The 24,400-nt window shown below is 44.5% G+C and overlaps 1 protein-coding gene across 1 annotated transcript; it reads right to left on the minus strand.

The window, feature by feature from the left end:
• Positions 1-17,348: 17,348 nt before the first annotated feature.
• LOC135050644 (baculoviral IAP repeat-containing protein 5.1-like) lies at positions 17,349-23,418 on the minus strand. Its single transcript, XM_063957073.1, has 4 exons — positions 23,215-23,418; positions 21,754-21,863; positions 19,595-19,712; positions 17,349-17,639 (listed from the first exon to the last, which is right to left on the minus strand). Exons 1-4 carry the CDS (start codon positions 23,350-23,352, stop codon positions 17,517-17,519), a joined length of 489 nt encoding a protein of 162 aa, XP_063813143.1. The 5' UTR covers positions 23,353-23,418; the 3' UTR covers positions 17,349-17,516.
• Between the last annotated feature and the right edge of the window lie 982 nt (positions 23,419-24,400).

The raw sequence follows: 24,400 nt of genomic DNA on the forward strand, positions 1-24,400 counted from the left end.
GCAGCACATATGGATAGGTCATTCATTGATTGGGACTTCATGCTCAATTTTGCAGTTTGAATTTGTACAAAAATAATCTGAGAACATAAATAATGGCAGAACTACAGCAGGTTCTGCCCCGTTTCCCTCAGCGGTGGCCTTCCACATTACTCTGAAGAGCAAAGTCCTCTCCTCTGAGTAGCGCACGGCCAAGGCTGCTGTTTCTAAGCAAGTGCGGCCCATCTACCTTGCTCAGAGCAAATGGAGGAGGCTTGAGGCTAGATCAGCATGGGTGTGCTATAGAAGATCTACAGTCATTAGATAGTCATTGGGTCGACCTCATATGGTTAATATACATTGGGTCAAAGAATCGCCATGAAAAAGAGTAGAAAAGGGCCACAGGTACAAAAGGTTGACATGGAAATGGTCAACACAAAAAAGGAGAACAAGATTTTTTTTTAGGCATCACTCTGTATGTTTCACAATCAGTGTAAAAATGTAACCTCACATGCTCGCTTTGATTGCCACAGGTTACTACGCCCAATCATCGTCCATGTGGATGGTAAATCCAGCAAAAATGTAAAATGTGAACCGCCCCCCCCCCCCCCCAAAAAAAAAAAAAAAAAAACACAAATGTGTTGTCCATTGTCATGCCGAACCTTTTGAACCCGTCAACCTTAAGCACATCTACTTTTTACCTATTGGTCTTTTGACCATATGGTGTTGACCTACTGACTGTCTTGCTACACTGGAACCCCATCAGCATTGCCAGGCACACAGCAGAGGTTTGGATATGGGGCCCCAGGCAAGCGATGGACTAAGCTGAGCTATTACTGTATATAGTAGAATTGCCTGCCCTCCCTCATTCTGCAGGAGACTCCCTGAATAGTCCAGCAATCTCCCCGATTTTACTTTACATTCTTGGAATAAAAAAAATAAATCAGAGACACATACATTCAAAGGAGTTCATCAGTGCCATTACCCTGCATTGTTATAAGGCACAATGATCCCTATGGCTACATTTTAAATAAGGTTTCTCTTGGTCACTTACAGTATATGGAACCTCTTGTAAAACACAATACACAAACAATTCCTGAAAAATATCAGTGTCTTTTCTTCAACAAGTAGATCTTACTAACTTTGGGGCTCATTTACATTTGGATGTAAGTCATTTTTATAACACGCCTCTCAGATGTACAATACACGTCCGCGCTGATAGGTGTCACTTTCACATCTCCCGGAAATTCTTTCAAAAGTAGGCAAGTATGTACATAGTCTACATCTTATGTTTATTGCAGATAAACATCTTACTTTGTTTTAATAATTCTACCCTTTTAACTGTATCACATTAATATTTCATTTGAAAATGCTTTTTCTATGATTCTACAGCAGCAGAACTATCCCGGAGACATGATTAATAGACTTCCCCATGTAAATACATTCTATACTTTCCTACTCTCCTGGAAGCTGCAGGAGGCTGCCGTTTTTTTGGGGTAGCCCCCTGCACCCCCAAAAAGTAGGCAAGTCGCCCGCATCCTGCTCACACCCTAATGATGCAGGCAGGATGGAGAGATAATCACCCGTATTCACAGGGGTTAAAAATTACAAATTGCGTCATTTTAGCCCCACCCCCTTCCCGCAATTCGCTAGACTTTCCTATGTGGGTGGCAGGGTTTGATGTCACAGCCAGGCTTCCCGGAGAGGAGACATTCAAAGTAGACAAATATGACACATTGCTATATCAGATACTGTAACACTAGTCTAAACTTTAAAGGCAGCACACAAACTACCAACACAATCTATCCTCCTTGTGTGTTCTAATCACACACACTGTTGAACTAAAGGTGCCATTATGCCCTGCCAGCCAAAGTCAGCAGGAAACCCACAGGACAACTACGTGTAATATACTGTCTGTGCTTTTCAAGTGTATATACAGATCTATAGAATAAACCGGCACTAAACAAACATTATATACATTGTAGATATTGGTGGTCAAAAATTAGAGCTGCAGCGACCTCTAGTGGACATAGTGATAATACAAATCCTAAGGAAACCACTTTTATATGGTTATGTATTGTGGGACCAGTTAACACAATAATGTTTGTAAAATATAATTTGAGACCTGCACTCATATATAAAACACACTGGCATTAGAAAATGGCGAGCCTTCATGCTGTTGTACAGATCCGACCTTACTTACTGTTGCTTCAGAAGAGTCTTACGTTCAGAAGTGTGCCTCATTTGCATTATTAACCACATAGAAGCTGCAATACTACACTGTTAGCATCCACTGATCAATATAGGGGTGAATTCAATGCTTGTCGGATCCTTTCCAACAGAAAGGATAGACAATGCAGTATTCAATGAGCAGCCAAATCGGACAAGATTTGGCTATTCCCGACAATACCAATCCGACTTCTTTAAAAGTCAGTCAGACATTGTCGGAAACTGTGCTAAAACCTGTTGGATTTGGGCGCGTTTCCGACAAAACACGTGGATCTGCGGCTATTCCGCTGATCCACGTGTTTTCAGACAAGTCAGAATTGGCGACTTATTGGAAAGGATTGAATAGGTCGGAACAGTTTCCGTCCTAAAAAGTCAGAAACTGCGGTCTTTCAGACAAGACGGTTTCCAACTACAAATTGAATACACCCCATAGTGTGCAACATTAGTACATCAGAGTTCGAAGAAAAAACAAAAAGGGCTCGGTTACAAGCAGCAGCTCCTTTTTCCTCACTCCAAGTTCCGTTGTGCTTCATCTACTACATTGTACTGTGTAATAGTAATTCATGTGCAGTTCCAGGCGCAGGCCACCCCCTTCCCTAATTGGCCAGGCCCGTTCCCACAACAGGGATTGCTATTGATTGAGGATTTTAAGCCATCAACGTTAACCATCACTGATGGTTAACCCATTGATGGGCATCTATACCACTTATTAAATCTGATTGAGGGTTAAATTGAGAAGAGCCGAGAAAAACTATTTTCTCAGCTTTTTAAATAGATTAAAAGTAAATAGTAGGAATTGATTGATTTAAGCTTTTATCAGATGTTCTTTTCAGACATCTCAGGACTACAGATACATTCTTGAGCTTGCCATACTGAGGGCGTGATTCAGAGCTGGACAGACGTTCAGTGACACATGCAGGCAGCATTGAATTTCCATCTGAACTCCTCTAGGAGGTTCATACAGGAGACGTTTCAGTAGAAGAGACGCCTCCTGCATGTAACCGTGATCCCAGCACTGGGACAGACGTCGCAAGCTGGGATCCAACATCAGCCATCGGTCATGATGTTTAATGCAGTTGGGCAGCTGCGTAAGCCTCAATTTGCACCGTGGCCAACAGAAGCAGGGGTCTGCGAGGGCAGGAAGTCTGCGTGGTGACAAGACAGCCCTTGGCTCAACCCTACCAGGAAATGAAGAGGGGGGGATACTCCCCCATTCTAAGAAACGCAGCACGTTCCAAGTCCAACTACTGAAAAAATTTAGTGTAGCGATAATCTTCCATCCTCTCCACATACACATGCTTTGTGTGCCCATATTATGGGCAGCGTAGGCAATAACCAGGCATTTGAAACTGGTGTTCACAGCTTTGGCTTTCACTACAATATTCATATATAACATACAGTTACTACATAGAGTATATACACAGATGTAGCCACGCTCATCGTAGCTGCGCTATACAGGCATCCTAGTCGCACCATACAAATAGTGCAGGTGGGTGAAGTAAGGCGTGGTAAGTCACAAGAGGATCCACAGCATGCACTACACCGTTTCACCACTGGGAGGCAATTTTTCCTCTAATGAAAACTTCATTACAGTGCTGAATAGCAGTGGATGGATATGGCACTAAAAGATACTGAATACTGTAAGCTTACAACTTAAGATTCTCCTGGTACGCTGTATAAAATGATCCCTACATTAAGTACTGTAGATATTTGAACACCAAAAGATTTGCTCAGCATCTCCAACGCACACAAATAAAAGCACAGTTCAGAGTTCTACACAGCTCATTACAATCAGCGATAGAGTTGGGACAAACTGCACTATAAAAATAGGATTTTGGTACTTACCAGGTAAATCCTTTTCTTTGAATCCATAGGGGGCACTGGAGTACTCTTGGGATATGGACAGCTTCCACAGGAAGAAGGCACTGAATAAATTAATTTTGGAACTACTCCTCCCCTCCATATCCCAGAGTACCTCAGTGTTTTTTACTGAGCCGAACAGGAGCTATAGAGGAGGTTGACAACGGAGAATTACATATAACATAACGGACAATAAAGTTGACACAACATTACTGACAACTAAACAGTTGACACCATAACCGATTAGAACTTGTAAATTTGAACCAGTCGGTGAGAATGTGTTACCATAAGATCTAGTGAACTTACCCTAAACCAGGTAAAACTGCTCTGGGTGGGCGTCCAGTGCCCCCTATGGATTAAAAAAAAAAAAAAGGATTTACCTGGTAAGTACCAAAATCCTATTTTCTTTTTCATCCGCTAGGGGTCACTGGAGTACTCTTGGGACGTACCAAAGTTTCCCCCGTGGGCGGGAGAGCCGTTTGGCACCTGTAACAGGCGGCCAAAGCTAGATGCTGATGCCGCAAACGTATCAAACTTTTAAAAGCGCACAAACGTGTGCACTGAAGACCATGTAGCCGCACAGCAAAGCTGTCTTAGAAGCTCCACGACTCGCTGCCCATGACGTTCCCACAGCACGTGTGGAATGAGCCGTTACTGATGTAGGCGGCTGTAACCTAGCATGAAGGTAAGCCTGACGTATGGTCAGTTTAATCCATCTGGATAAGGTCTGCTTAGAAGCTGGCCAACCCATCTTGGCAGCATCATAGAGAACAAACAACGTATCCGTCTTACGAACGGTCGACGTTCGGGATACATAAACGCGTAATGCACGTACCACATCCAACGTTCCAGAATCTCCTGTTAACACAGGAACTACTATTGGTTGTTTGATGTGAAAAGATGACACTACCTTTGGTAGGAAAGCGGGATTCGTCCGAAGTTCCGCTCTGTCATCATGAAACACCAAATACGGTGGCTTGCACGACAAGGCACCCAAATCGGAAACACGCCTTGCTAAGGCTAAGAGAAAAATTGTTTTCCAAGTGAGAAATTTAATATCCACTTGTTGTAAAGGACTGTAAGAAATCTAAAACCAGATTCAAGTCCCATGGCGCTGTAGGTGGACTGAATGGAGGCTGTACTCTGAGGACACCCTGCAGAAACGTGTGTACCGACGGCAATAGAGCCAATTTTCTTTGAAAGTAAATTGACAACGCAGATATCTGCACTTTTAGTGTGGATAGACGCAGTCCTCCATCTAACCCCATCTGTAGAAATTAGAGATGAGCGGGTTCGGTTTCTCTGAATCCGAACCCGCCAGAACTTCATGTTTTTTTTCACGGGTCCGAGCGACTCGGATCTTCCCGCCTTGCTCGGTTAACCCGAGCGCGCCCGAACGTCATCATGACGCTGTCGGATTCTCGCGAGGCTCGGATTCTATCGCGAGACTCGGATTCTATATAAGGAGCCGCGCGTCGCCGCCATTTTCACACGTGCATTGAGATTGATAGGGAGAGGACGTGGCTGGCGTCCTCTCCGTTTAGAATTAGAATAGATTAGAGAGACACTTGATTTACTAATTTTGGGGAGCATTAGGAGTACTCAGTAGTGTACAGTGCAGAGTTTTGCTGATAGTGACCAGTGACCACCACTTTTATTTATAATCCGTTCTCTGCCTGAAAAAAGCGATACACAGCACACAGTGACTCAGTCACATACCATATCTGTGTGCACTGCTCAGGCTCAGGCCAGTGTGCTGCATCATCTATTATCTATATATAATATTATATATATATCTGTCTGACTGCTCAGCTCACACAGCTTATAATTGTGGGGGAGACTGGGGAGCACTACTGCAGTGCCAGTTATAGGTTATAGCAGGAGCCAGGAGTACATAATATAATCCGTTCTCTGCCTGAAAAAAGCGATACACAGCACACAGTGACTCAGTCACATACCATATCTGTGTGCACTGCTCAGGCTCAGGCCAGTGTGCTGCATCATCTATTATCTATATATAATATTATATATATCTGTCTGACTGCTCAGCTCACACAGCTTATAATTGTGGGGGAGACTGGGGAGCACTACTGCAGTGCCAGTTATAGGTTATAGCAGGAGCCAGGAGTACATAATATATTATATAGTGAGTGACCACCAGACACACAGTGCAGTTTATTTAATATATCCGTTCTCTGCCTGAAAAAAGCGATACACACAGTGACTCAGTCAGTCACATACCATATCTGTGTGCACTGCTCAGGCTCAGGCCAGTGTGCTGCATCATCTATATATATTATATATCTGTCTGACTGCTCAGCTCACACAGCTTATAATTGTGGGGGAGACTGGGGAGCACTACTGCAGTGCCAGTTATAGGTTATAGCAGGAGCCAGGAGTACATAATATTATATTAAAATTAAACAGTGCACACTTTTGCTGCAGGAGTGCCACTGCCAGTGTGACTAGTGACCAGTGACCTGACCACCAGTATATAATATTAGTAGTATACTATCTCTTTATCAACCAGTCTATATTAGCAGCAGACACAGTACAGTGCGGTAGTTCACGGCTGTGGCTACCTCTGTGTCGGCACTCGGCAGCCCGTCCATAATTGTATATACCACCTAACCGTGGTTTTTTTTTCTTTCTTTATACATACATACTAGTTACGAGTATACTATCTCTTTATCAACCAGTCTATATATTAGCAGCAGACACAGTACAGTGCGGTAGTTCACGGCTGTGGCTACCTCTGTGTCGGCACTCGGCAGCCCGTCCATAATTGTATATACCACCTAACCGTGGTTTTTTTTTCTTTCTTTATACATACATACTAGTTACGAGTATACTATCTCTTTATCAACCAGTCTATATATTAGCAGCAGACACAGTACAGTGCGGTAGTTCACGGCTGTGGCTACCTCTGTGTCGGCACTCGGCAGCCCGTCCATAATTGTATATACCACCTAACCGTGGTTTTTTTTTCTTTCTTTATACATACATACTAGTTACGAGTATACTATCTCTTTATCAACCAGTCTATATATTAGCAGCAGACACAGTACAGTGCGGTAGTTCACGGCTGTGGCTACCTCTGTGTCGGCACTCGGCAGCCCGTCCATAATTGTATATACCACCTAACCGTGGTTTTTTTTTCTTTCTTTATACATACATACTAGTTACGAGTATACTATTTCTTTATCAACCAGTCTATATATTAGCAGCAGACACAGTACAGTGCGGTAGTTCACGGCTGTGGCTACCTCTGTGTCGGCACTCGGCAGCCCGTCCATAATTGTATATACCACCTAACCGTGGTTTTTTTTTCTTTCTTTATACATACATACTAGTTACGAGTATACTATCTCTTTATCAACCAGTCTATATATTAGCAGCAGACACAGTACAGTGCGGTAGTTCACGGCTGTGGCTACCTCTGTGTCGGCACTCGGCAGCCCGTCCATAATTGTATATACCACTTAACCGTGGTTTTTTTTTCTTTCTTTATACATACATACTAGTTACGAGTATACTATCTCTTTATCAACCAGTCTATATATTAGCAGCAGACACAGTACAGTGCGGTAGTTCACGGCTGTGGCTACCTCTGTGTCGGCACTCGGCAGCCCGTCCATAATTGTATACTAGTATCCAATCCATCCATCTCCATTGTTTACCTGAGGTGCCTTTTAGTTGTGCCTATTAAAATATGGAGAACAAAAATGTTGAGGTTCCAAAATTAGGGAAAGATCAAGATCCACTTCCACCTCGTGCTGAAGCTGCTGCCACTAGTCATGGCCGAGACGATGAAATGCCAGCAACGTCGTCTGCCAAGGCCGATGCCCAATGGCATAGTACAGAGCATGTCAAAACCAAAACACCAAATATCAGTAAAAAAAGGACTCCAAAACCTAAAATAAAATTGTCGGAGGAGAAGCGTAAACTTGCCAATATGCCATTTACCACACGGAGTGGCAAGGAACGGCTGAGGCCCTGGCCTATGTTCATGGCTAGTGGTTCAGCTTCACATGAGGATGGAAGCACTCAGCCTCTCGCTAGAAAACTGAAAAGACTCAAGCTGGCAAAAGCACCGCAAAGAACTGTGCGTTCTTTGAAATCCCAAATCCACAAGGAGAGTCCAATTGTGTCGGTTGCGATGCCTGACCTTCCCAACACTGGACGTGAAGAGCATGCGCCTTCCACCATTTGCACGCCCCCTGCAAGTGCTGGAAGGAGCACCCGCAGTCCAGTTCCTGATAGTCAGATTGAAGATGTCAGTGTTGAAGTACACCAGGATGAGGAGGATATGGGTGTTGCTGGCGCTGGGGAGGAAATTGACCAGGAGGATTCTGATGGTGAGGTGGTTTGTTTAAGTCAGGCACCCGGGGAGACACCTGTTGTCCGTGGGAGGAATATGGCCGTTGACATGCCAGGTGAAAATACCAAAAAAATCAGCTCTTCGGTGTGGAGGTATTTCACCAGAAATGCGGACAACAGGTGTCAAGCCGTGTGTTCCCTTTGTCAAGCTGTAATAAGTAGGGGTAAGGACGTTAACCACCTCGGAACATCCTCCCTTATACGTCACCTGCAGCGCATTCATAATAAGTCAGTGACAAGTTCAAAAACTTTGGGTGACAGCGGAAGCAGTCCACTGACCAGTAAATCCCTTCCTCTTGTAACCAAGCTCACGCAAACCACCCCACCAACTCCCTCAGTGTCAATTTCCTCCTTCCCCAGGAATGCCAATAGTCCTGCAGGCCATGTCACTGGCAATTCTGACGAGTCCTCTCCTGCCTGGGATTCCTCCGATGCATCCTTGCGTGTAACGCCTACTGCTGCTGGCGCTGCTGTTGTTGCCGCTGGGAGTCGATGGTCATCCCAGAGGGGAAGTCGTAAGCCCACTTGTACTACTTCCAGTAAGCAATTGACTGTTCAACAGTCCTTTGCGAGGAAGATGAAATATCACAGCAGTCATCCTACTGCAAAGCGGATAACTGAGTCCTTGACAACTATGTTGGTGTTAGACGTGGTTCCGGTATCCGCCGTTAGTTCACAGGGAACTAGACAATTTATTGAGGCAGTGTGCCCCCGTTACCAAATACCATCTAGGTTCCACTTCTCTAGGCAGGCGATACTGAGAATGTACACGGACGTCAGAAAAAGACTCACCAGTGTCCTAAAAAATGCAGTTGTACCCAATGTCCACTTAACCACGGACATGTGGACAAGTGGAGCAGGGCAGGGTCAGGACTATATGACTGTGACAGCCCACTGGGTAGATGTATGGACTCCCGCCGCAAGAACAGCAGCGGCGGCACCAGTAGCAGCATCTCGCAAACGCCAACTCTTTCCTAGGCAGGCTACGCTTTGTATCACCGCTTTCCAGAATACGCACACAGCTGAAAACCTCTTACGGCAACTGAGGAAGATCATCGTGGAATGGCTTACCCCAATTGGACTCTCCTGTGGATTTGTGGCATCGGACAACGCCAGCAATATTGTGTGTGCATTAAATATGGGCAAATTCCAGCACGTCCCATGTTTTGCACATACCTTGAATTTGGTGGTGCAGAATTTTTTAAAAAACGACAGGGGCGTGCAAGAGATGCTGTCGGTGGCCAGAAAAATTGCGGGACACTTTCGGCGTACAGGCACCACGTACAGAAGACTGGAGCACCACCAAAAACTACTGAACCTGCCCTGCCATCATCTGAAGCAAGAAGTGGTAACGAGGTGGAATTCAACCCTCTATATGCTTCAGAGGTTGGAGGAGCAGCAAAAGGCCATTCAAGCCTATACAATTGAGCACGATATAGGAGGTGGAATGCACCTGTCTCAAGTGCAGTGGAGAATGATTTCAACGTTGTGCAAGGTTCTGATGCCCTTTGAACTTGCCACACGTGAAGTCAGTTCAGACACTGCCAGCCTGAGTCAGGTCATTCCCCTCATCAGGCTTTTGCAGAAGAAGCTGGAGGCATTGAAGAAGGAGCTAAAAGGGAGCGATTCCGCTAGGCATGTGGGACTTGTGGATGCAGCCCTTAATTCGCTTAACAAGGATTCACGGGTGGTCAATCTGTTGAAATCAGAGCACTACATTTTGGCCACCGTGCTCGATCCTAGATTTAAAGCCTACCTTGGATCTCTCTTTCCGGCAGACACAGGTCTGCTGGGGTTGAAAGACCTGCTGGTGACAAAATTGTCAAGTCAAGCGGAACGCGACCTGTCAACATCTCCTCCTTCACATTCTCCCGCAACTGGGGGTGCGAGGAAAAGGCTCAGAATTCCGAGCCCACCCGCTGGCGGTGATGCAGGGCAGTCTGGAGCGACTGCTGATGCTGACATCTGGTCCGGACTGAAGGACCTGACAACGATTACGGACATGTCGTCTACTGTCACTGCATATGATTCTCTCAACATTGATAGAATGGTGGAGGATTATATGAGTGACCGCATCCAAGTAGGCATGTCACACAGTCCGTACTTATACTGGCAGGAAAAAGAGGCAATTTGGAGGCCCTTGCACAAACTGGCTTTATTCTACCTAAGTTGCCCTCCCACAAGTGTGTACTCCGAAAGAGTGTTTAGTGCCGCCGCTCACCTTGTCAGCAATCGGCGTACGAGGTTACATCCAGAAAATGTGGAGAAGATGATGTTCATTAAAATGAATTATAATCAATTCCTCCGCGGAGACATTGACCAGCAGCAATTGCCTCCACAAAGTACACAGGGAGCTGAGATGGTGGATTCCAGTGGGGACGAATTGATAATCTGTGAGGAGGGGGATGTACACGGTGATATATCGGAGGGTGAAGATGAGGTGGACATCTTGCCTCTGTAGAGCCAGTTTGTGCAAGGAGAGATTAATTGCTTCTTTTTTGGGGGGGGTCCAAACCAACCCGTCATATCAGTCACAGTCGTGTGGCAGACCCTGTCACTGAAATGATGGGTTGGTTAAAGTGTGCATGTCCTGTTTTGTTTATACAACATAAGGGTGGGTGGGAGGGCCCAAGGACAATTCCATCTTGCACCTCTTTTTTCTTTTCTTTTTCTTTGCATCATGTGCTGATTGGGGAGGGTTTTTTGGAAGGGACATCCTGCGTGACACTGCAGTGCCACTCCTAGATGGGCCCGGTGTTTGTGTCGGCCACTAGGGTCGCTAATCTTACTCACACAGCTACCTCATTGCGCCTCTTTTTTTCTTTGCGTCATGTGCTGTTTGGGGAGGGTTTTTTGGAAGGGCCATCCTGCGTGACACTGCAGTGCCACTCCTAGATGGGCCCGGTGTTTGTGTCGGCCACTAGGGTCGCTAATCTTACTCACACAGCTACCTCATTGCGCCTCTTTTTTTCTTTGCGTCATGTGCTGTTTGGGGAGGGTTTTTTGGAAGGGACATCCTGCGTGACACTGCAGTGCCACTCCTAGATGGGCCCGGTGTTTGTGTCGGCCACTAGGGTCGCTTATCTTACTCACACAGCGACCTCGGTGCAAATTTTAGGACTAAAAATAATATTGTGAGGTGTGAGGTATTCAGAATAGACTGAAAATGAGTGTAAATTATGGTTTTTGAGGTTAATAATACTTTGGGATCAAAATGACCCCCAAATTCTATGATTTAAGCTGTTTTTTAGTGTTTTTGGAAAAAAACACCAGAATCCAAAACACACCCGAATCCGACAAAAAAAATTCGGTGAGGTTTTGCCAAAACGCGTTCGAACCCAAAACACGGCCGCGGAACCGAACCCAAAACCAAAACCCGAAAAATTTCAGGCGCTCATCTCTAGTAGAAATAACAAAAGACGGGATAACTTGAAAGATGATGTCGGAAACTTTCGAGCCTCACACCAACCTATATAGGCACGCCAGATTCTGTAATAATGAGCTGCCGTAACCAGCTTCCTAGCTCGTAATATGGTTGGTATAACAGATTCTGGAATGCCCTCTCTTCTTAAGAGGACGGTCTCAACAGCCACACCGTCAAACTCAGCCGCGCTAAATCGGGGTAAAGGAACGGACCCTGTTGTAACAGGTCCGGACGTAGTGGGAGTGGCCAAGGATCATCTGCGATTAGTCCGGAGATCCGAGAACCAAGCTCTCCGAGGCCAATGAGGCGCCACTAGTATGACTGACGGACTCTTGATCCGTTTTAGCAACAGAGGGAGCAGCGGAAACGGTGAAAACAGATACACGAGGCTGTACGGCCACGCGATTGTGAGAGCATCCACCGCCTTTGGATCTCTCGTTCTGGACACATACTGGGGCATTTGGTGATTGTGGCGAGATGCCATCAGATCCACCCGAGGGTAACCCCACCTCTGGACCAACATGTGAAACACTTCTGGATTTAATGCCCATTCTCCTGGATGAAAATCCCAACGGCTGAGATAATCCGCCTCCCAGTTGTCCACTCCCGGAATGAACACTGCCGACAATATCACTTGGTGATACTCGGCCCACCTGAGGATCCGAGCTACTTCCCGCATTGCCATGCGGCTTCTCGTTCCTCCTTGCTTGTTGATGTATGCGACCGCCGTCGCATTGTCTGACTGCACCTTAACAGTCTGAAACCGAAACATGTGCACTGCTTGTCGTAGCGCATTGTAAATTGCCCGGAGTTCCAGGACATTTATAGACAGCGATCTTTCGTGATCTACCCAGAGACCCAGGAGCCGATAACTTTGAACTACAGCTCCCCAGCCTCTGAGACTCGCGTCTGTCGATAGAATTATCCAATTCCAGGTGCCGAATCGTTTCCCTGCGGTTAGATTGTGTACTTTGAGCCACCAGAGTAAAGATACCCTTGCCTGTGGTGAATCTGCAGATGCGAGCCCGACCACTGTGCTAGCACATCTAGTTGAAAAGGACGCGAGTGAAATCTTCCGAACTGAAGCGCTTCGAAAGCCGCCACCATTGTGCCTAAGAGGCGAATGCACAAATGTACAGAGACTGTGCATGGCTTGAGCACTAATTGTACTAGATGACGAATGATCTGTACTTTCTGTTCTGGTAGGTAAATTCTTTGATTTACCGTATCGAGAATCATACCTAGAAATTGAAGTCGTTGAGACGGAATCAGATGTGATTTCTTGAAATTGACAATCCAACCGTGCCGAACTAGTACATTGTATGTTAGCAACGCCTGTTGGAGAAGCATCCGTTGAGACGGAGCCTTGATGAGCAAATCGTCCAAATATGGAACAATTATTACTCCCAGGGATCCGAGATGAGCTATCACCGACATCACCTTGGTGAATACCCGAGGCGCTGACAAAAGGCCAAACGGTAGAGCCTGAAACTGGTAATGGTCTTGCCGTATTGCAAACCGCAAGAACCTCTGATGAGGCCAAATCGGAATGTGTAGGTACGCATCTTTGAGATCCAGTGCAATCATGAATTCCTGTGGCTCTAAACCTGCAATTACTGACCGCAGAGATTCCATCTTGAATCTGTAGTAAGTGACGTACTGATTGAGACCTTTTAAGTTCATTATTGGCCTGCCCGAGCCATCCGGCTTTGGTACCACAAACAGACTGGAATAATAACCCTGACCCTGTTCTACAGGGACCGGAATCAAAACTGCTGCATTCAGCAGAGACTGAATGGCAATCTGCAGAACCGCCTTCTTGTCGTCCGACACAGGCAGACCCATCTTAAAAAAACGCATTGGCGGAAGACAATCGAACTCTATTTTGTAACTCTTTAACACTAAATTGCGGATCCACCCATCTGTGGACATCTGAAGCCACGCCCCCTGGAACGTCTGAAGGCGTGCTCCCACAATTGGAGATCCGAGATGGGCTGGGAGCCCGTCATGCCACTGGCTTGTTGGCGAGCTTAGCGTCCTGACGACTTGTGTTGGTTTGTTGGAAACCACGTCCCCGACATCTTCTACCAAGTGTGGCCGCTCCTCTGCCGCGCCCACGAAAGGACTGAGGTCTAAAGGATTTGAACGCCAGACCAGAGTATTTGCGTCTAGGTACCGTTGGAGGCAATGGTAAGAAAACAGACTTTCCTCCCGTGGCCTCAGAAATCCATCTGTCCAATTCAGGACCGAACAGCTTCTCACCACCGTAAGGTAACACCTCTATACCTTTTTTGACCTCCGCCTTCCAAGAACGCAGCCAGAGTGCTCGTCGTGCTGTAACTAGCGATGATGAAAGGCGAGAAGTGAGCTGACAGACATCAGTAGAAGCTGTACATAGATAGTCAGCAGCTTCCCAGATTTGATCAGCGAGAAGTATAAGATGATCGTCCTGTAGAGCAGACTTGAGCTCTTTTATCCATACCATTAGCGCCTTAGTTACCCAAATGCCAACCAACCCAGGTCTCAGCAGCACTCCTGCTGCTATATACATGGACTTTAGCATAGCTTCTATTTTACGGTCTGAAGGGTCTTTAAGCGTAGTAGCAGCTGGTACTGGTATGGTTAATTTCTTTGTAAGTTTAGATACGGACGAATCCACCAATGGCGGATTCTCCCATGTAGCTGTCATGGACTCTGGAAACTGGTAACTCGACTTAAATCTGCGAGGTATAGAAAACAGTTTATCCGGATTCTTTCGTGTTTCTAGTAACATTTTATTAAGAGATTCCGAAACAAGAAAACACATCGGAGATCTGTCGTTTAGTAAAGACTACTTCATCATTTGTCAGAGGCTCCTCAGTTTCTGTAAACTTCAGAGACTGACGCACCGCTCTGATGAGATTATCAATGCCTGGGCTGTCAAAATCGTCACTATCTGACTGCTGGTCTATTTCGCCCTCCTCACCCTCATCCGCAGTGAGGTCTAGCATAGCAGAAACTGGCAAATCATAAGACAAAAGAAACTTATCCTTTCCACCCAAGGTGCACTTGGACTTTTGGTAAGATTGAGACCCCTCCGGTAACTCTAGCGGTCTCATCTTAGACTCAGATCTTGCTGCTTCCCGCTCTTGACGAGTGGCGGACAATTCTGATTGCAATCCAACCAGGACATTTGCAAGCATAGCCCATGGAGGGTCCGGAGATGAAACTGGCTTTAAAACCGGAGTGGAAATTGTATTTGTAGCTGAATTCACAAAACATACTGTACATGTGGTAGATCCATCAGGCAACACACTTTTACAGACATGGCAGGGAAATTGCTTTTTAGTCTTTGCAGGTGCCTTACTCATTATGCAGACAGACAATACAAACTACAAACACAGACAGTTTGCACGACTCAGTAAATAGCACTAAGGTTCTTGTGTGTGTATACATATACATATATATACACATACATATACATACACATATATATATACTAAGTGCAGTGCACGCCAGCAATATGAAAAACCTGATCCCAAATTCCCTTAACACCCCTGCGCCTTTAGTGAAGTAGAGATGTAGTATAGGAACTCTAGAAACAGACAGGAAAAAACAAACAGGAAGCATGGTTAAATATGCCAAGTTTCCAGTATCACACAAAATGCAGATTATCCTCACTAAACTGCATATATATCCTGATAGCCAAGGCTCAATAGCCTATTAAAAACCCCTGCAGCGCTGCTGCTGCTGCTGCTAAGGGCATTCTACTGCCTTCTCTCTATGTGCCCCCCCCCCCCCCCCCCGTGCACCGCTCTCAGTACACGGAGCAGGGCTTACATGCAGAGTAGAGGCTAGCGGGAGCCGGGGAGCGCACAGCATAGAGCCGTGAAGTGGCCTATGCACGCGCGGCTCAGGGCATCGGCGGGGACTTGAAAGCTGCGGCAGCGATGGAAGCGGCGGCGGGCAGCTCTACCCAATACAGTTCCCCACACAGCAGGGCGGCAGCGTGAGCTGACCGCCCCAACCCAACATACCTGGACACCCTGTAGTGAGGGCTATGATGGGGCTTCTTGTTCAAGCTCCGTCCAGCTTCCTGCAGGCAGCCTGCATGTGGTGTGAGGGAGCTCTTTTTAGAGAGGCCCGACACCCACAGCTGCTAGTAGCAGCTTCCACTATCCCGGACCCACGCCTATTGGAAGGGGGGAAGGGATGTGGCAATTGTTGAAAAAAAACTTAGAAAAAATTCCAATGAATGTGGACAAACGCCACAAGCCTTCTTGCTGTGTCGAGCACAGAAAAAAACAAAACACTGAGGTACACTGGGATATGGAGGGGAGGAGTAGTTCCAAAATTAATTTATTCAGTGCCTTCTTCCTGTGGAAGCCGTCCATATCCCAAGAGTACTCCAGTGACCCCTAGTGGATGAAAAATAAAAATAAAAATTACAAGCGAGAAGCCCTAGCACAGGCCTGGCCAACCTGTGGCTCTCCAGCTGTTGTAAAACTACAAGTCCCATCATGCCTTGCCACAGTTTTGCTATTAGGAAATGCTTAAACTTTGGCAGAGCATGCTGGGATGTGTAGTTTCACAACATCTGGAGAGCCACAGGTTGGCCAGGCCTGCCCTAGCATATCAGCATTCTTTTCACAGCACACCCAGGATGAGTTTTGTATTGAGACAGTCAGAAAGTGTGATTAAACTAAGTAAATGATGCTTACCTGTCATCATTAGTGTCAGGTACAGAGGTATCTAGTCGGGTGTGCGACTAGTTTGCCACTATAGGCACACCTGCAATCCAAAGGAAACACATTGTACGATTGAGACTATTCACACCAAGTACACCCATCGCATTAATGATGACAATGGACACGTATGTATGTGGTGGTGGAAAGGGTTGCTTTTCAGTTTGTCCACATTCAGTATATATGATTGGCAGCTACCAGCACTGGTTTTGCCCATCACTTTGAACATAAATAATTTTATTTTGTCCTAGACCACCACCCATGGCAGCCCTGCAAGTGCTCTGCAGTAACGCAGTTTGGGAACCACTGCTGTAATCCCATTTGCATGCGTTTAGTGTACTATACTGACCAAATAATATCGGAAAACAGTTAAACTTAAAATAAATGAGCCCATCTGTAACAATTAAAGCTGTAAGTCGTCCCATGTATTGTTGTGAGCCAACTGTCATACAGTATAGACCACTGAGGAGTTCCTGGCTGATCATGACGCCCTGTTCCATTACAGGTCACTCCCTACCTCGGGATAGGGTGAGGGTCCATAACCTACTTGTCAAAGAAGAGGGAGGGGGCCAGAAGGGGGGTGGGTGATGGAGGTTGGGTCACCCCAGCAGCTGCCGAGCACACCTTTGTCTAGATAGGTGCCATATTTAGAGATTTTTAAATGAGAAACATTCTCTCCCCTCTGCACCCAACATCACTGGGTAGGTGATTCAATAATTTTATAAATCCCATTACGAAAAATTAAGTAGAAACAATTACAAAATATATATTTATTAATGAGCCATCATTTCTAAAATAAAAAAGTAAAACATTTTGTTACACGAGGTGTTGGAGCTGAATATCTCCAAAGATTACACTCCTTACACATATGTAGACCTTGCAGACACTATCACACGACAATGTGTAAATAAAGTCACTACTTGTTAGGGTTCAACATCAACTTCTAAAGAACAGTTATGCTGATTGGCAAAGTATTCCACCAGGCGTCTGGTTGTAGCGATCATTTCCTCATCAAGATATTGGGCGACGACTGAGGCAAATTTGCGCTATAAAAGTAAAAATCAGCAGTTAGAATGGTCATAATAATAGTTTGTCCCTTAAGCTAAAAGTCTGAGTATCAATGCGTTTCAGATTACCACCACCTTATAAATAGTGATCGTTTGGATATAATGCAGTTTTTAGCTCTCCAGTGGAAACCATCATCCAACTTATTTTTACAAGGATGGATGACCTCAGCATTGTTCGTCAGAAAGCATAACCAAAGGGGTCAAAGATGTTCTATATTCAACAAGTAGCAATACCTCTAGAGGCCCCAGAATGCCAACCTCAATTGTCACAGGTCCCAAAACTTCCTAAAGCGTTCCATGTCAACCCTGTCACCTCTAATTTACCCCTGCTTCAAACAACTATAGACCACAACCTCCACTCATCACCAACTACAGGTAATTTGAGCTCTGATTTTTGAATCAAGCACTGTAGTTCCCTTTCTGTTAACTCAGTTTGGTTGTCCAATATCAGAAGTGAGTATTTGCAGAGTCAGAATAGGATGCAGATGTCTGTACACTGAAAACCTCTCCAAGTAAAAGCAAGCATTAATCAAAACAGAAATTAGGAGATATTGTGGTCTTTACTGTATGTTAAGATAAGCTTAAACACTTGACTTGCAAGCAGTAGTGGTATGAAGACCTACCAGGTCATGTCACAACCAGAGCTGGATTAAGGCCATGGGGGGCCTGGGACACATAAGACAGTGGGGCCCCTAATAAAGAGCAGGCAGATGAAATCTATATATAAAAACACAGTCACTATATCCACAAAAACACAGCACAATTACAATTGTAAAAGTATCAGGGTATCCACATTTTCTGTGAACATGCTGAAATTACGGAGAGGCTGCTACTTCAGCATTATCACAGAGGGGGGCGATTAGCATGCTGGGCGGCCTTACCCAGCGATGGCCAGCCCCCAGCATGTGAGCAAAAGGATTGCAAATTCTGCTAAAAAGCAGAATTTGCAATCCTTACTGAATAGGGCCCATAGACCCCAGAGTAAACAAAGCCAAGTAGAGTGCTAAATGACCTGCATTCATAGAATGTTACACGAGAGTCACTTCTGTTTACTATACATCCCACAGGAAACGCAGCTCCATACCACACTGGTATAACTGTGCACATATCATCACAGCAGCCAGAGATAACTTGTAAAAAGGGAGTGATACTGGAAACCAGTGAAGAAAACAGAAACCTCCTTATAAGCGCAAGATGGTGACCGCATTAATGTGGAGACATTCTGAAGAAAGGGGCATGGGCATACTTGCCTACCTGACCCTCAAAAATGCTCTGTTCCTGGACTTTCCTGGTAATGTATGATTGCCATCACCTGTGGTGAACTAGTTAATTGATAAGAAAGGCATTTCACCACAAGTGATGGCAATCATACATTACCAGGAAAGTCCAGGAACAGAGCATTTTCTCCCTCATGGAGAGGGTCAGGTAGGCAAGTATGGGCATGGGTAGTGGATCGACCACCAAGAGGGCAGGAAATGGAGCTCCTGTACTTTACTACTGCAATCATTTAAATGTGCTCAGACAAAATAGGATACAGATTACTGCAACTCTATACACCCATTACCAACAACTGCAACATACATCAGATATATCTTTGGAATGTTCATTAGGACTTCTAAAGTGTTTAGCAATGACCATTTTTATAGCACTGCCCACAGCAAGAGCAGCCAGATTTGTCTATGGGCACCCTTATGGTTGTACAGTGTAAGATTCATGCACTCAGATTAAAATATTTATTCCCAATGTTAATACATTTATCAAGAAGCCGGCTTTACCAGTTGTGGATCTCATTGCTGGAAATAACCAATCTGGACACTAGTATAATAGTTTGTTACAAAGTTAAAGCTGTCGCATTTCCGCACAATCTAATGAAAACCAGCAGCAGGGGGATTGCACAATTCTACAATTGAAATCAAATAAAAATGCACACTTACATAGAAAGTCTTAATCCGATAAACCTCCATCCGTAGCAGCTCTTCCATGGTCAAGTCATCCATACTCTTAGATAGGCAGAGGAAGCCGCAGGTGACAGAGCGTTTGGAATGCTCGGTCCTACAGATGAAAGATACAGGATGCTTTATAGAACCGGTTGTTTATCAATAGGCGGCAATGTCTCCGGAGCTGGAACCATAACCCAGTAGTGAAGGGTGGCTGACCTTACAGTATACTCATTTCTTGAGTTATATTACAGATAATGCCATGTGTGAGTATTGCTCTATCAAGATATAGGAGATTCATTTTTTATATTTCTATTTTATGCATATTTGGACTAAAGTGCAAAGCTAAAACACCTATGTAAATGTCAGAAAATAAATTGATGACACAAAACCATGTAAATGTAATTGAGCTCAATGCCATTGGAGACTTACCAACAATCCACGCTGGACCTGTCTGGTATAAATAAGTTGGCCTTTTATGTTTAGAGGGCACCAGTAAATGGTATAGAACAGTATAGTTATGGTGGAGCCATTTGGTTTGCTTTTTACTTCATTTTCAGACATTCACAGTGTTTTTATGACAATATACTGTACAACCTCCATAACTTTGAGCAGACCCCTGTTTTATCCTCTCTGGTCTAAGCATGCCAGTGTACAGCAGGTATTTTCTAAATAGAGCCCAAGTGTGCATTTCCATCACCAGGCCTTCCAGTTGGTTCTGCTTTCTGTCAGGGCATATGGGTTCTATGCAGCTATAAAACACTGCACTGCCTTTATACCATCTCCTTTTTTAACTCCACCCAGTATATTCTCACAGTTCAAGTATGTATTCCATTCTAGGTCACATTTATGACCCCATCCTTGCTATGAAAGTTTGGGACAATGTAATATTAAGACCGAGCACTGTAGAACCTGGTTCAAATGCTCAGGGCCTGATTCAGGTTTGTTAGCAAAGCAAAAAAGCACACAAAAACCATGTGCACTGCAGGTGGGGCAGATATAGAGATTTTTATTTGGGCGAGTTATATGGTTTCTGTGGAAGGTAAATACCATCTACACGTAGCCCACACATGTTAGATTATAAAGTGCTTTGGTTTTTTCATATAATTACATATAACACAGCATAATCATTTTATGAATTCCTACCATTTTACTAAAAGCCTAGTGCAGGAGATGTCACAGAAATCTCCTGCAGAAGACCAATTAGCACTGCAGATTGCAGTCTCCATTATCATCAATGGAGCTACGATCTGACTCCCTATGTACCAAACTTCTAAGCTTTTAGGAGTTCCAGTAGGCCACATTAGTTTACACAATCTTCTAATGCGGTCAACTGCTTAAAGTCTTTGGAGGTTTACTTGCATGAGAGGGATCTTCCAATCCTCCATCCATCAAATGTGAAAGACTCCCCCATTGTGCTGGGGATGTAACTGGCAAGGACTACAGTTATCGCTACCACTGCAAGCTATCTTTAGTACATAACAAGGATATTTTCATATAAAATTAATATATCTGCCGCGATATGGATTGTTAATAATCACAGCAGCGCCATGGTTATTAATACAGGGGCTCCTTAGTGCCCATCAGTTAATTATACCAGCATTCTGAAGGTTACAATCATTGTGACATTTCACACATTTCTGTACCCATCACAATCAACCACAAAAGGTGAAGCAGTTAATTGGGGGGGGGGGGGGGGGGGGGGGGGATCAGCTCTGCCACAGAACAGCCGCTATAACCCACTGCAAAGTCACCAGGAGAGATTTCCAGCATCTGGGATCCATAATAGAAGTGTAACACAAACAGAATAATCTATTTGCCAAATATAATATTCTATGGTGTATGTATAATATTCTATGTCAACATCCAGCTGCTGAATACATCTCAGTTGGATATTATATATTTAGCAATTATTTTTATTTATTTTCAGTTTGTTATATAGCGCAGCAGTTTCATTGTGCTTTACAATTGGAAACAGTGACAAAATAAAACTCTAAAAACAGTCTTCATCAAGAAAAAAGTTATTCCTCGAATCCTCACATGGTCATAGAACAACTCACTAGCATCTAACATTGCAGTAGTTAGCACATTATACCTTACACACCAGCTATGTTATATATGACCATATGGACTCTTCCAGTCATTAAAATGCTTACCAAGGATCATCATCTGGCTCCCAACCCTCCAACTCTTTCAGGCAGAAAAAACAGCAGGCAACATCGGGCTCATTCTCTGTAGGGCAGTGCACAAAGCCAGCCTTAGCCATCTAGAAGATAACAGAGTATTGTGCCCCATGTTTAGGAGTGTTCCAAAAACCGTATTGATTGTGTTTATTTTGTTTCTTTTTCTTTTTTTGGGGGTAGGCGGGGGGGGGAATGTTACTTTATGACCCTTGAGTTAGATATAAAGGTAACCTAATAAAAATGTATTTTTGGGGTAAAAAAAAAAAAAAAAGGCTCAATCAAAACATAGTCACCCTAGTATATACTTACTGCATCTCTCAAGGGCTGTATTATCTGATTCTAGGCCAACTATTATACTACAGTACATGCCTCAAGCAGAGCAGTTGGAGACACCCAAGCAAGAGACTAATGCAGAGTTTTTGTAATGGAATTTGCAGACCCCTTAAGGAGGGTCAGACAGAGCCGGCCCTAGGCATAGCCAAATGCCTAGGGTATTTGGTGTTTCTAGGGGCACAAGCAGGTTCTGCTTATTAAAATGATATGCAGCATGCCTATATTCTGTGTGTGACTGTAGCTGCATCTGTATATGAAATGCTGCCTTGCAGTGTATTCCTGGTAATCACTGTAATGTAGGATTTTGTATGCAGATACAGTCACACATAGAAAATAGGCATGTCACATGTTTTAATCAGAAGCTGCTTGTGCACATAGGAATGCAAATAAGATGCATTTTCATCAAAAATAGACCTGTCCACCGAATGTGCACACTGCTCCTATTTAAAATATACTGTAGGGGGTAGGAACACAAAAACGAGGACTGCTATGGGTGAGGGGTGATCATGCTGGGAAAAAGGTGCCAGGTCAGAGGCGGAACTAGCGGCAGTGCTAGGGGGCACCAGCCAAAATCTTGTCTAGGGCATCATATTAGGTAGGGCCGGCTCTGGGGTCAGATGCAATATATACACATATATACATATATATATACATATATATATATATATATATATATATATATATATATATATATATATATATATATATATACACACATACACATATATACACACACATATACATACACACATATACATACATATACATACACAAGTTGGGTTCTACAATACACAGGAGCAAATTGAATAAAATATGGATTTTCCCAGCACTTGCAGTATCCCGCTTGTCATACATCCCACTCTTCTGTACAGCAGAGTCAGGCAGACACAGGCACCAGTGAACCCAGGCAGTTTGCTCACCAACAGTTTGAAACCCCATATAAACACAATGAAGAGCAAGCCTAGAATTAGTTTGAAGTTGCAGGCTATAGTTACAAATCATTTTAAGCATTGGGTTATTTGTCAGGATTTGTTGGGCTCTTGTCACAGGAAAGCTTTCTAGCTGCTTATTTCGAGGTCTGCATGTCTAAACCATACTCACATTCTCAGGGGTACATTTGCAGCTTTCCTTGAAAGGCCAGTCCACAAATGTTTGCAATCGTTTGTTATAATCATACATCGTACTAAAGTCCTTTAGCTGCTGTAAAGCTTGCATAAACCTTAGCTTAGGGCAATGCATTCTAGTTTCTTTGTAGTTTTTATTTTATTTTGTAATTTTTCCCCCCCCTAGTTATTAAAAAATCTTAACCACCAAGGACACATCTATTTATACTGAATGAAGCTGCACCTAGCCTTGCCTTAATTGTGAAAAGCTGCTTATTAACCCATTGAGTGCTGTCAAATTACCAGGAAGGCACTTCCATGAAAAAAAATCTTCCACATTATTATTATATAGGCTTATCATACTATCCCTTTAACCCAGGACATTCATGAATTACACAGGTTCCGTGGCTGGCTGACTTCAAGTATGCATTTCAGCTGGTCTTAATCAGCCACAGAACCTGTGTAATCCATGAGTGTCAGGTGTAAAGAGATGGTATGGTAAGCCTATTATTATAGATAAGCAGCAACTATGGAACACTAACTATTTAACAATAGAACAGTGGAAACAATGAAAAAGGATGGGCAATGCTAAGAAATGAACCAATTGGAATTATATACCCAGGGGTTCTGTTTAGTGATCTCTGCTCATAAAGGGGGATACACAAAAAGACATCTGTGCTTAAATCTAAGGGGCCCTACTCACTGGCCGACCCGCCGCCGAGCTGGCCGACGGCGGATACGGCCGACGAGCGACCCGGCGGCGGGGGAGCAGTGACGGGGGGAGTGAAGTTTCTTCACTCCCCCCGTCACGCGGCTGCATTGAAGTGCAGGCAAATATGGACGAGATCGTCCATATTGGCCTGCATGCACAGCCGACGGGAGACCAGCGATGAACGAGCGCGGGGCCGCGCATCGTTCATCGCTGGAGTCTCCACACTGAAAGATATGAACGAGTTCTCGTTCATTTATGAACCAGATCGTTCATATCTTTCAGAAAATCGGCCAGTGTGTAGGGCCATAAGCAATCTGACTAGATTGCTTAGAAGTTAAGCACAGATCTTTCGTGTGTATGCCCCACCAGTGGCGTAAGTTCGAAACAGTTGCCCGGAGGCAAGTTCATACCAGTTGCGCCGCCCCCCCCCCCCCCCATATTTAGATAAATATATGTATGTATGTGTGCATAT

The sequence above is a fragment of the Pseudophryne corroboree genome, chromosome 2 (assembly GCF_028390025.1).
Source record: "Pseudophryne corroboree isolate aPseCor3 chromosome 2, aPseCor3.hap2, whole genome shotgun sequence".
NCBI classification, from domain to species: Eukaryota; Metazoa; Chordata; class Amphibia; order Anura; family Myobatrachidae; genus Pseudophryne; species Pseudophryne corroboree.

Excerpts from the sequence above, each read along its gene's own strand:
- LOC135050644 (XM_063957073.1), bottom strand. The coding sequence starts at position 23,352 with ATGCATTGCCCTAAGCTAAGGTTTATGCAAGCTTTACAGCAGCTAAAG. Across the intron at positions 21,864-23,214 it reads GCAAATGTACCCCTGAGAAT|ATGGCTAAGGCTGGCTTTGT; the intron begins GTGAGTATGGTT and ends GTTATCTTCTAG. Across the intron at positions 17,640-19,594 it reads ATCGGATTAAGACTTTCTAT|CGCAAATTTGCCTCAGTCGT; the intron begins GTAAGTGTGCAT and ends TTACTTTTATAG.